Raw genomic sequence first — 12335 nt, forward strand, 5'->3', positions numbered from 1 at the left:
ACTCCTGCTGCCGCTACTGCAGCTACTGCTACTGCTGCTGCTGCTGCTACTGCTGCTACTGCAGCTACTATTACTACTTCAACAACTACTACTATTGCTACTGTTGGTGGTGCTGCAACTTCTACTACCCTGCTACTGATACTATTACTACTCCTGATTCTGCTACTACTACAGCCACTACTACCATTATCACAAACACTACCGCGACTACTACTACTACTACTTCTACTACTACTACTACTACTACTACTACTACTTTTACTACTACTACTACTACTACTACTACTACTACTACTACTACTACTACTTCTACTACTACTACTACTACTTCTACTACTACTACTACTACTACTACTACTACTACTACTACTACTACTACTACTACTACTACTACTACCACTACTACTACTACTACTAGTACTGCTACTACTACTACTGCTACTACTACTACTACTACTACTGCTGCTACTTCTGCTACTACTGCAAATACTGCTTCTCCTGCTACTGCTGCTACTGCTGTTACTCATGCTACTGCTGCTTCTGCTACTACTACTGCTGCTACTGCTGCTGCTGCTACTACTGCTGCTGCTGATGCTACTACTTCTACTACTACTACTACTACTGCTACTAATAATAAAAATAATAATAATTATAATAATGATATTAATAATAATAATACTTCTACTGCTGCTGCTGCTGCTACGGCTACTGTCGCTACTGCTGCTACTGCTACTGCTGCTGCTGCTGCAGCTACTGCTTCTACTGCAGCTAATACTACTACTACTACAACTAGTACTACTGCTACTGCTGGTGGTGTTGGTACTGCTACTACACTGCTACTGCTACTATTACTACTCCTGAATCTGTTACTACTACAACTACTACTACCACTACCACCAGTCTCACTACCACAACCACTACTACCAGTCTCACTATCACTACCGCTACTAGTACTACTAGTACTTCTACTACTACTACTACTACTACTACTACTACTACTACTAGTACTATTACTAGTACTACTACTACTACTACTACTACTACTACTACTACTACTACTACTACTACTACTACTACTACTTCAACTACTACTACTACTACTGCTACTACTAGTACTGCTACTATTACTACTACTGCTGCTACTTCTGCTACTACTGCTACTACTGCTACTCCTGCTTATTCTGCTACTGCTGTTACTCCTGTTACTGCTGCAACTGCTACTACCGCTGCTACTGCTGCTGCTGCTGCTACTGCTGCTACTGTTGCTTCTGATGCTGCTGTTACTGCTTCTACTGCAGCTACTACTACTACTACAACTACTAATACTGTTACTACTGCTACTCCTGCTACTGCTGCTACTGCTGCTACTGCTGCTACTGCTGCTACTGCTGCTGCTGCTGCTACTGTTGCTACTGCTGCTGCTTCTGCTACTCCTGCTGCTGATACTGATGCTGCTGCTAATGCTTTTACTGCTTCTACTGCAGCTACTACTACTACTACAACATCTACTACTACTGCTACTGCTGTTGATGCTACTGATGGTGCTGCTGCTGCTGCTTCTACTACTACTACTACTACTACTACTACTACTACTACTAATAATAATAATAATAATAATAATAATGCTACTGCTGCTGCTGCTACTGCCGCTACTGCTTCTACTGCTACTGCTGCTGCTGCTGCTTCTGCTTCTACTGTTGCTAATACTACTCCTACTACAACTAGTACTACTGCTACTGCTGGTGGTGTAGGTACTACTACTACTACTACTACTGCTACTACTACTTCTGCTACTACTACTACTACTACTGCAGCTACTTCTGCTACTACTGCATCTGCGGCTACTCCTTCTACTGCTGCTACTGCTGTTACTTCTTCTACTGCTGCTACTGCAACTACTGCTGCTACTGCTGCTACTACTGTTTCTGCTACTGATGCTGCTGTTACTGCTTCTACTGCAGCTACTTCTACTACTACAACAACTACTAATACTGTTACTACTGCTACTGCTGTTACTGCTGCTACTACTGCTGCAGCTGCTGCTATTGCTGATACTACGCTGCTACTGCTGCTGCTGCTGCTACTGCTGCTGCTGCTGCTGCTACTGCTGCTGCTGCTGCTGCTACTGTTGCTGCTGCTGCTGCTGTAATTGCTGCTACTAGAAACCGCTAATTTTACTTAAGCTGAAAAAGTTACTATTACACCTTGCTTGCAGATGAAAAAATTACTCCGACACCCGTCGACACACGACATTCGTTCGTCGTTCTTTCGACGCGCGACAAATCAGTCGACAGTCAATCTTGACTGTCGACTGATTTGTCGCGCGTCGTATTTAGCGTCGAGAAAATGTCGTGTGTCGATCTAGTGAATTTAGGTCGACAGGCGACATTCTCGCGATATATCATATTGACTGTCGACTGATTTGTCGTGCGTCGAGAGAATGTCGCGAGAATGTCGAGTGTCGCGCTCGAAGGTCGACACACGACATTCTCGCGACATTCTCTCGACGCTCAATACGACGCAAGACAAATCAGTCGACAGTCAATATTTTCTGCGAACTTTTTTTTCTAAAACCCAGCGCGATATGCGACACTCAAATATTGACTGTCGACTGATTTGTCGCGCGTCAAGAGAGCGTCGAGAGAATGTCGTGTGTCGACCTAGGGATTTTTAGGTCGACAAGCGACAATAGCGCGATATTGGCTCGATATATCGTATTGAGCGTCGAGAGAATGTTGTGCGTCGAGAGAAGGTCGTGTGATTTTTAGCTCGACAGGCGACATTCTCGCGATATATCATATTGACTGTCGACTGATTTGTCGTGCGTCGAGAGAATGTCGCGAGAATGTCGAGTGTCGCGCTCGAATTTCGACACACGACATTCTCGCGACATTCTCGCGACATTCTCTCGACGCTCAATACGACGCGCGACAGTCAAGATTTTCTGCGAATTTTGTTTTCTAAAACCCAGCGCGATATGCGACGTCGAGAGAGCGTCGAGAGAATGTCGCTTGAATGTCGTGTGTCGACCTTGAAGGTCGAAACGCGACACTCAACTTGGCCCTATCCGGATACCGTATCAGTCTAATATGTTTGTCATACTTTTAAAGCATAGTCTATGAATGTGTTATTGAATCTGCAAACGTTCATTGGAATTGCCAACAAAACAATTAGCATCCCTCTGTAGACGAGCCCAGATGGAGAACAGGATTTGATGGAGGTTGTAAGGGCTAGAATCAGTCCTCAAAATATGCGTTTTATCAAGCGTTTAACCTATTTATGCCTAGTGGACTCTCCCATCCATCTAAATTGGATGAATTCCTTTCAAAAATTAGGGATATCTGGTTTATTTATTTCTATTTTTAGAATATTTCTTACAGAAATTCCTTTAAGCAAACAGCGCAGACCCTGATGAGACGCCGCATCAAGCCAAGGCCTTTTTTTCTAGACGCTAAAAAATGGGTTAATACATTGGTTATTAAGAGCCGAAAAAGAAATCCTTGCAAAAAAAGATTTTGAAACCATGACAAAAATCCTGCATAAGTCTTGATAGAGAGTCAAAATGTCTAATGAAGTGAATGCAATATGTTTTATATGTTAAATTTGTCAACGTGTATAGAATAGAACGACCAAACACTATCAAATATTATCTGACTGCAGTTTTTGTTGTTATCGAAGACATGCTCAATTATTGCCGATTAAAATCCCTATCGTCACGTCAAACCTTTGTTCGCAATAATTATTTGGCCAAAGAGAAATCAAATAAAAAGGATGGGTCACTTTCCTATTACGATCTAGATAATTGAGCAATGTAAACACATTCAAATTATGACATGACCCAGTACGGAATACCGTTAGTGCCATCGTGGTTACATATTAAAATCCAGAGGGCGACAATGCGATAGTACGATGGCGACAATGCGATTGTCCGATAGTACGATGGCGATAATGCGATAGTACGATGGCGACAACGCGATAGTATGATGGCGACAATGCGATAGTCATATCGTACTGTCGCCATCGTATCATCACATTGTCGCCATCGTACTATCGCGTTATCGTACTGTCGTCGTCGTATTATCGCATTGTCGCCATCGTACTATCACACTGTCGCCATCGTATTGTTGCACTGCCGTCATCGTATTATTGCATTGTCGCCATCGTACTATCCAACTATCGTATTGTCGCATTGTCACCATCGTACTTCGCACTGTCGCCAAAGTATTGTCGCACTGTCGTCATCGTATTATTGTACTGTCGAATTGTCGCCATCGTACTATCGCACTGTCGCCATCGTATTGTCGCACTGTCGTCATCGTATTATCGCACTGTCGCCATCGTACTATCGCGTTGTCGCATTGTCGCCATCGTACTATCGCATTGACGCCACCGTACTATCGCATTGTCGCCATCGTACTATCGCACTATCGCATTATAGCAATCGTGCTATCAGACTATCGGACTGTCGTCATCGTATTGTCGCACTGTCGTCATCGTATTATCGCATTGTCGCCATCGTACTATCCAACTATCGCATTGTCGTATTTTCATCATCGTACTTCGCACTGTCGCCATCGTATTGTCGCACTGTCGTCATCTTATTATCGCATTGTCGAATTGTCTCCATCGTACTATCGCACTGTCGCCATCGTAATGTCGCACTGTCGTCATCGTATTATCGAATTGTCGCCATCGTGCTATCGCATTGTTGCCATTGTACTATCGCATTGTCGCCATCGTACTATCGCATTATAGCAATCGTTCTATCACACTATCGCATTGTCGCCCTCTGGATTTTAATGTGTAACCACGATGGCCTAACGGTATTCCGTAGATATGGCACATGTCATTTATACGGACACAATGCTGCGATTTCCACATCTCGTAGGTTAAAATACGGTACCATAGTCTGAAATCACCATGGCGTACAATACACAAATAAAGTAAAATCAACAAATAAAGTTAAATCCAATAACAATTGATGCGCGATAAATAGCGAGATCATATTGGACAATGGTGTGGCCAGATTTTGAAATACGTTTGAACCGGATAGATTTCTGTATTCAATTCAATAACATAAGTTTAGCGTTATGCCTCTTGTATTGAATAGAAGCATTTAAATATGCTTAAAAATAATTTTACTGTCGTAAAAAAAATATTAGCCTTATGGAAATATTTTTTAAACAGTGTAGCACAGAATGGTGCGTTCTATGGTTAAATCTACAAACGAATTTTAAAGATAGCGTAAATAGTCATCATTATGCGGATTTAAAAAATATTTATCCGAACATTCATAACAAACAAAAATCTAAAGTAAAAAACAACTAAAAAATAATAATCGAACGCATACATTCTTTCCAAAAAGTGTTTGTTTGATTAAAGTAAAATTTAAAAAATAGGACTTTCCAGGAAAAAGCACAGCGCGCAGGCGCTAACTTTGGCAGACGACCTTACAGCGTACGCACGAAAATGGGCAGACGACATCGCCAGGCGAGAAGAATGGAGCACAGCAAGTGCACGCTGCCATCTGGCGACAGCGTCGGTGAAAACATTTATTATTTTTCGAAAGCATGTATGTCTAAAAATGTACCTCTTTGTAAAGATCGCGACATCTACTTTCATAGACGGGGATGCCAATTTTAAATCGATCAGTTTGTATATTGTAAAACATTTCAGTTTACAGTCTAGAACCATCAAACATGCCTATATATCTTTACAATTTGCAATTACTATGCCATCGTTTCGAAGGGCGCCTGTGCTCTACAGATAAAAACTTGGGAATAATATGCAATAATATTTGATCATAAGAGAGCGAAGTTGAATACAATACTTTGTCTTTACAAATGCAGTTTCAAAAGGGTTCTTATATGAAATATATATTACTGATATGTGTGTATGAATATAAGCGGCATTTTTTTTAATTTTAACTACTAGTATATGTATTCTTTTCTTTGCGTAGCTGTCATACCCTGGTTTTCAACTTTATTGACCTTAACAAAGAATCAATAACATATTAGAGACATTTCCCGCGTAAAAAGGTCAAAATGAATACATGGAATCGTCGCATTTATAAAAAATACATCTCCGAAGCAAAATAGAAAACTGGTAAATTATAATTTGAAAAACTGGTTTACAATATGTGCTGCGCAGTAAATCATTAAGGATGTACTCCGTTAGGTTATCCTCACTATTTATGTAGAATTGTTCATTCGACATTTATACTCATTTTTGGTCTGCCACGTATACGAATATGTATGTGGATATAATGCGGTAGTAACAGTTCAGAAAGACATCCGCGACATTAGCAATATTTATTTTGCTTTTAGACGATCGTTTTCAACAACCAAAACCGATTAACACCAACGCCGTATATTTTTGTTAAGAAACATCTTGTGTTCGATGTTTTACTAATCGTGACATTTCTTATCTGTGAACAAGTCCTTCGAAAGAATCCAACATGCGATGAACAATATACATTGTTATAAACGTATGCATGCATGAAACGTTGAATATTTTTACAGTTATTAGTGTGATACCGCTTGTTTTCATATAGTTTATACATTAGTTTTTAATATACTAAAAAAGTTTGGTTGTGCTTATCTGTGAACATGTCAATTAAAAGAATCAAAAATAAGATTAACAATATTTTCTGCAGACAGATTGCCAATAGATTGCCAGGAGCATCCTTCTTACATCAGTGGCGTGTACACTGTGCATCCAGATGGGATCAATAAAAACATTGAAGTGTACTGTGATATGACGACCGATGGAGGTGGATGGACGGTAATTTTAACAGAAAATGATGATGATGATGATGATGATGATGATGATGATGATGATGATGATTATGATGATGATGATGATCATGATGATCATGACGATCATGATGATCATGATGATTATGATGATCATGATGATTATGATGATCATAATAATATATAGGATGATGGTCATGATGATTATGATGCTAATGATGATAATGCTGATGATAATAATACCAAAGCTGCTGTTGTTACTGTGACTGATGATGATCATAATGATTGTAATTTACGATTGATCATAGAACATGTTTACGAGTGGCGCATGCACCACGAGGAAAATTATATTTTTTCTATGATAACGGTTGAATTAAAATTGATATATCACCAAAAACAATACGTTTTCTTTTTATTGTATGCTTACAAATATTTTTTGTTTGTTTTTTTTTCTGGTATAATGACGCCGTTACATCATGAACACGACGTCATTTCAGAGTAAAACAGTGAATTGTCTGTTTTAAATCACTGATATATTTTATAAACCAACTGAAAGCATACAATAAAACGGTCATAATAATAATAATAATCATGATGATGGCATGATGGCAATGATAACAATAATCGTTATCATTATAATAATACAACTAATAATGCTAATGTCTTATTTCAGGTATTTCAACGTCGTATTAACGGTTCAGTGGATTTCTATCAAAATTTCTTCTCATATGAAAATGGTTTCGGAAACGTACATGGTGAATTCTGGCTTGGTAAGCGAATATGTTATTTGTTGTTTATCAATAGATCGTTTTGTGTAGACAATTGTGTCATTGGTCTAACATTTATATCATAAAACGCCATGATAGACTATTACATTGTATTCAGAAAGTGATGTCGTGCCTTCTAAATAACCGGGGAATCATTTGCAAGTATACGCACGGCCTTAAGAAAAGAGTCGTGCGGCCGGTCAGTCTCGTATATGGATCACGCCAAAATCTCAACGTCGGAAGTATTGCAATATAAAAAACATACATATTTTTTTTCAGGTTTAAAGTACATACATTCAATGACGACAAACGCCTCATCACTACGGATTGACTTAGTGGCGGCGGATCAATCCTCAGTTTATGAAGTTTTTCAAAACTTTCGGTTGTCAGCAGCTCCCAACTACACGCTGCATGTAGATCCTGGTCAAGGATCAGCAGGTAAGTTTTGTTAAGTTCGTATTGAATATTGAAAGTTATTAAACCTTAAAATACGAACGCGTCAGCAAAGAACGCCTAGCAGGGTTGTAATTGATTTCTACATATAGAAAACCAAACGAAACATTCCGTTTTTCTAAAATTTTAGCAACAGGCTATTTCTGAAAAAAAAGATGTGTAACTGATTAATGTTTACGTTTTTATTTTTTTACATACATGTTACAATTAATAGTGTTTAAATCACGAATTTTCATAAATTTTAATATAAGAATGAAATAAATTATAATAAATATAGAGCCAACACTTGATACAAACGACACATATTGTTTGTGATTAGATTTTTAATATGCTTAGTATTTTATAGGTGATCACTATGGATTGTCGTTTCACAACGGATATAGATTTGCAACGTATGACAACGACGATGCCTACAATTGTTCCCAGCAATGTCATGGAGCCTGGTGGTATCACTATTGTGCGCACGTGAATTTAAACGGAAGATATATTACGCCTGGCACAGTTTCTACCGGCCGGTTTACACCCTCTGATGAGGCTGGGGTTATTTACAACGATTTTAAAGGACATGACTCATTTAAGGAGACAACAATGATGTTCAGGAGAGTTTAGCCCCTTGAAATTGAAGAATACAGATTTATACTGTATATTCGATCTTTTAAAATAAAAGTTGGTTAATGTTCACAACAACATGTTTTCAATAATTGTTATTATAATATATATTTAAATATGAACTATATACCAGCGCAGCGACTCTTTGATGCGTTAACAAATCTGTGGAATAATTTGTGCATTACCTGATCAGGTTGAGCTTTTGTGATAGCCTTATATTTGCCATGCATCGTCCGAGTTCCTTTTACTTTGTATTCTACGATATTTTCCTAAACCACTCGACAGGTTAAAAAAATCACAGGCCTTACTTTTATTGTCCGAAATAAGTTTTAAAAGTATTATAATAAACTTCACAGTTATTTCTTGAAAACTAACAAGGTCCAAACAGGTAAATGTTTTATATAAGCTAGTGCAGTGTTGTCGTCTACAAAGTTCATTTCAAACTATGACCCTGTGGTCAAATCAACACATGCCCATTTTATTAACCCAACTAATTGGAAAATTATTCCCCTAAACAATAATAAAATGATGAATTATGGTATCGTCATAAACTTTTTTTATATGATGCACTTCGAGTAAAGTTGTTCTGTGAAACGTCCGAACCCAGGCCTCGATTTCTCGAAAATTCTTAAGTCAAATTATTTAAGTTAAGCTGGTAAAAACGAGCTTAAGTTGATCGCTTAAATTAATCCGATTTCACGAACAAATTTACGGGATTAACTTATTAGCTTAAGTACGTTATTTTAAACCAAGTACTTAGCAGGCTTAAGTCTGTTATTGCGACTTAAATATGGCGGAGATACGGCGTCGTATTCGTCAGTTGCGAAGAGTTGTCAGGATAGAGAGAGTGTTTCAAGATAGGTTGAATCCGCTTGAAGTCCTGTCGGACGAAGAGATTTTTCGGCGGTATCGTTTCCGTAGTAGAACAATAATAAACATTGTTGAAGTGCTGTTCCCCTTCTTAGAGAGGCCGACGAAGCGCTCGTCACCTCTCCCACCACTTTTGAGCGTTTTAGTAACGCTTTATTTTTTGGCCTCGGGAGCCCACTATGTGGTGATAGGGGACGTTCATGAAGTTTCGGCGCCCTCTATATGCAGATCCGTCAATTGCGTTGTGAAACTGCTGGCGCGAATGGGCGTGCATCGGATAAAATTTCCAAGATTACTTGGCGACACGAAGGCCAAGTTTTATTCCATTGCAGGTATATTATGATAGCTATCATTCTTTTCCTACTTAAAATTTTCTGGATAAAATATTGGTGATTTTTAACCTTCATTTTGCTTGTTATTTTCGAGACTAAGGGCCCGAACGGTTGATGTTATGTTCAGACGTGCAAAACCTATTGTATAGAGCAGACTGTCGACATTGTGTCACACCGGTCTTACTGACCTGTGTGAATGCGCGCTAAGCATTGTGGGAAACGGACTTTTTTCCATCATGGCGTTGGTAAACATAATAAACACGGAAGTGAAAAATGGTAATTAATTATTATCAAAAACAGGCCCCATCAAACCGGGCCAGCTGAAATATATACATGGATGCAGTTTGTGCTTCAAAAGGAGCCACTTTTCATGTCAGTCTATTGTTTGTAAGAATCACCTAACACGTAACTTAGACTAACTAAACACGTTGCAAGACTGTATCTTCGAAATAGTAAATAAATCAAAATCATTAATAAATATTTATAATTTAATACCTGCTGAAATTTGAGGACGTAAACGATTTAAAATAAACGCTGTGAACATTACAAGGAATCTTACATGTAGGCCTCATGTGTGAAAGGAATAATCAGGGATAAAATAAATGGAGTTCAAAGGATCTAACATTTTGAGGAGGAAGTCATGGTATCTTGGACATTTGGCACTTTCATATATTTATTTAGTAGATACTGAAAATGCTGAATGTGCTAATTGCAACATCAAAGACGAGCAGGTGAGATTTTTACAGCTTTATTTTTCTTGACATAAAGTCGTATGTTTTCCATTTAATTTATATGGCGCTCTAGTCTTATTTATAAGAATTTAGAGATACTTTTTATATGGGCTAAATTCTTTGCTCCAAATATTACCCATATAAAAAGTAGCTTAATATTTAAGAGCGTCAACAATTTGGACTAATGGTGCTCAATTTGAGCTCGGCTGTTTTCGGGGAAAACCCTAGGTATTGTCATAGCTCGTCGTCAGATGTCCGCGTGGTGCTAAAACCTTTACATCGGCTCTAAAATCAAAGTGCTTCCACCTATAACATTGAAACCTCACATGTATATGCACCGTGATGATTTCTACACACCACACCCATTTTGGGGTCACTCGGTCAAAGGTCAAGGTCACTAACCTCTAAAAAATTCTTTTAAATTTCATTTATTCAAAACTGCACCGCAGCCTAGCTTGGCACCCATAATGTGGTGCTCTTGTTTATATATAATTTTAAAAATGTATTAATAACCAGAATAGTTTATGCATGTATAAATAAAAAGATACAGCCATGAACAGTGTGTTTTAATTTTTAATAAATATGCTTTGATTGCGTATATGCAAAACAATGAAGTCCATATATTGTTAACTGATTTTTAAAATGTTGAATGTCACACATTACGTACCAGTCCGTTTATATACCGAAACTTTATGTACCACTATCTGACACTTTATGTACCATATTTATAATATAAAGAGATAACTAATTTAATATGAATGTGTGTTATTGATGAAATGTATTTTGTGTGATAGTATTTATGAATTTAGACTTATATATTGGCGATAGATTTTATATTTTGTCAGATTGTCTAAGTGTCACTGAGTGTCTTAGTTTAATTTATTAGCCCAAGTACATGTAGTACTTAATAAATGATTTATTAGTCTTACCTGAAATTGAAGTAAATTATAAAAATTCATTTGTCTCTTATCTTATCCTGACTAAGGATTATAAAGTCTAAAATGTTTGTATTATATTGTATAATTGAAATATGATACTTTGAAGAGAAGAGAGAATGACCTCAATGTTCAAACTGTAAAAAAAAATCAAAATTATTTCCTTCTTTAGACTTTAATCATGTTTAGAGAATGACCATAATTCATCAGGACTGCTATGAATGAATGGACAATAACACCTATATTTTATGTAGGTGGTACATAAAGTTTCAAAGTACCGGTAGTACATTAAAGGTCTGGTACATGTACATAAGGTGTTACACCCTAAAATGTTCATGGTATCAGTGTTTCAATAATGTAGTGTTTCTTATTATGTATTGCTTAGGTTGTTTTGTTTCAAATTTCAAATTTGCATTTATTTTAAAGCATTTTCAGTCACTTTGTGAATTCCATGTTTTTTGTAATAAGGTGAATTATGTTGTACATGGTGTCAAATATTAATTCATGGTCGCTATGCTGTAGAGAATGATGTCCGCTGGGCGTGGGTTCGATCAATACTCTGGGAGTTCTCCTTATCATCTCCATGGACAACAAGTTCTGGTGTACCAAGTAGTAGTAGTTGTAGTAGTAGTAGTAGTAGTAGTGGTGGTGGTGGTGGTGGTGGTGGTGGTAGTAGTAGTAGTAGTAGTAGTAGTAGTAGTAGTAGTAGTAGTAGTAGTAGTAGTAGAAGTAGTAGTAGTAGTAGTAGAAGTAGTAGTAGTAGTAGTAGTAGTAGTAGTAGTAGTAGTAGACTAGTAGTAGTAGAAGTAAGATCAGTAGTAGTAGTCGTAGTTGTTGTTCTTGTTGTAGTAGTAGATAATTAATTAATTATTAGTAGTAGTAG

At 37.6% G+C, this 12335-nt stretch overlaps 1 protein-coding gene across 1 annotated transcript; it reads left to right on the top strand.

Moving 5' to 3' along the window:
• Nucleotides 1–5469: 5469 nt before the first annotated feature.
• LOC127835728 (microfibril-associated glycoprotein 4-like) lies at nucleotides 5470–8662 on the top strand. The gene is made up of 5 exons (XM_052362163.1): nucleotides 5470–5542; nucleotides 6656–6783; nucleotides 7429–7525; nucleotides 7802–7960; nucleotides 8322–8662. Exons 1-5 carry the CDS (start codon nucleotides 5470–5472, stop codon nucleotides 8582–8584), a joined length of 720 nt encoding a protein of 239 aa, XP_052218123.1. The 3' UTR covers nucleotides 8585–8662.
• The last annotated feature ends 3673 nt before the right edge of the window (nucleotides 8663–12335 follow it).

Source organism: Dreissena polymorpha, chromosome 6, assembly GCF_020536995.1.
Source record: "Dreissena polymorpha isolate Duluth1 chromosome 6, UMN_Dpol_1.0, whole genome shotgun sequence".
In the NCBI taxonomy this organism is placed as follows: domain Eukaryota; kingdom Metazoa; phylum Mollusca; class Bivalvia; order Myida; family Dreissenidae; genus Dreissena; species Dreissena polymorpha.

Coding starts and splice junctions, on each gene's coding strand:
- LOC127835728 (XM_052362163.1), top strand. CDS start 5,470: ATGGGCAGACGACATCGCCAGGCGAGAAGAATGGAGCACAGCAAGTGC. Junction 5,543..6,655: donor GCCATCTGGCGACAGCGTCG/GTGAAAACATTT, acceptor TATTTTCTGCAG/ACAGATTGCCAATAGATTGC. Junction 7,526..7,801: donor ACATGGTGAATTCTGGCTTG/GTAAGCGAATAT, acceptor ATTTTTTTTCAG/GTTTAAAGTACATACATTCA.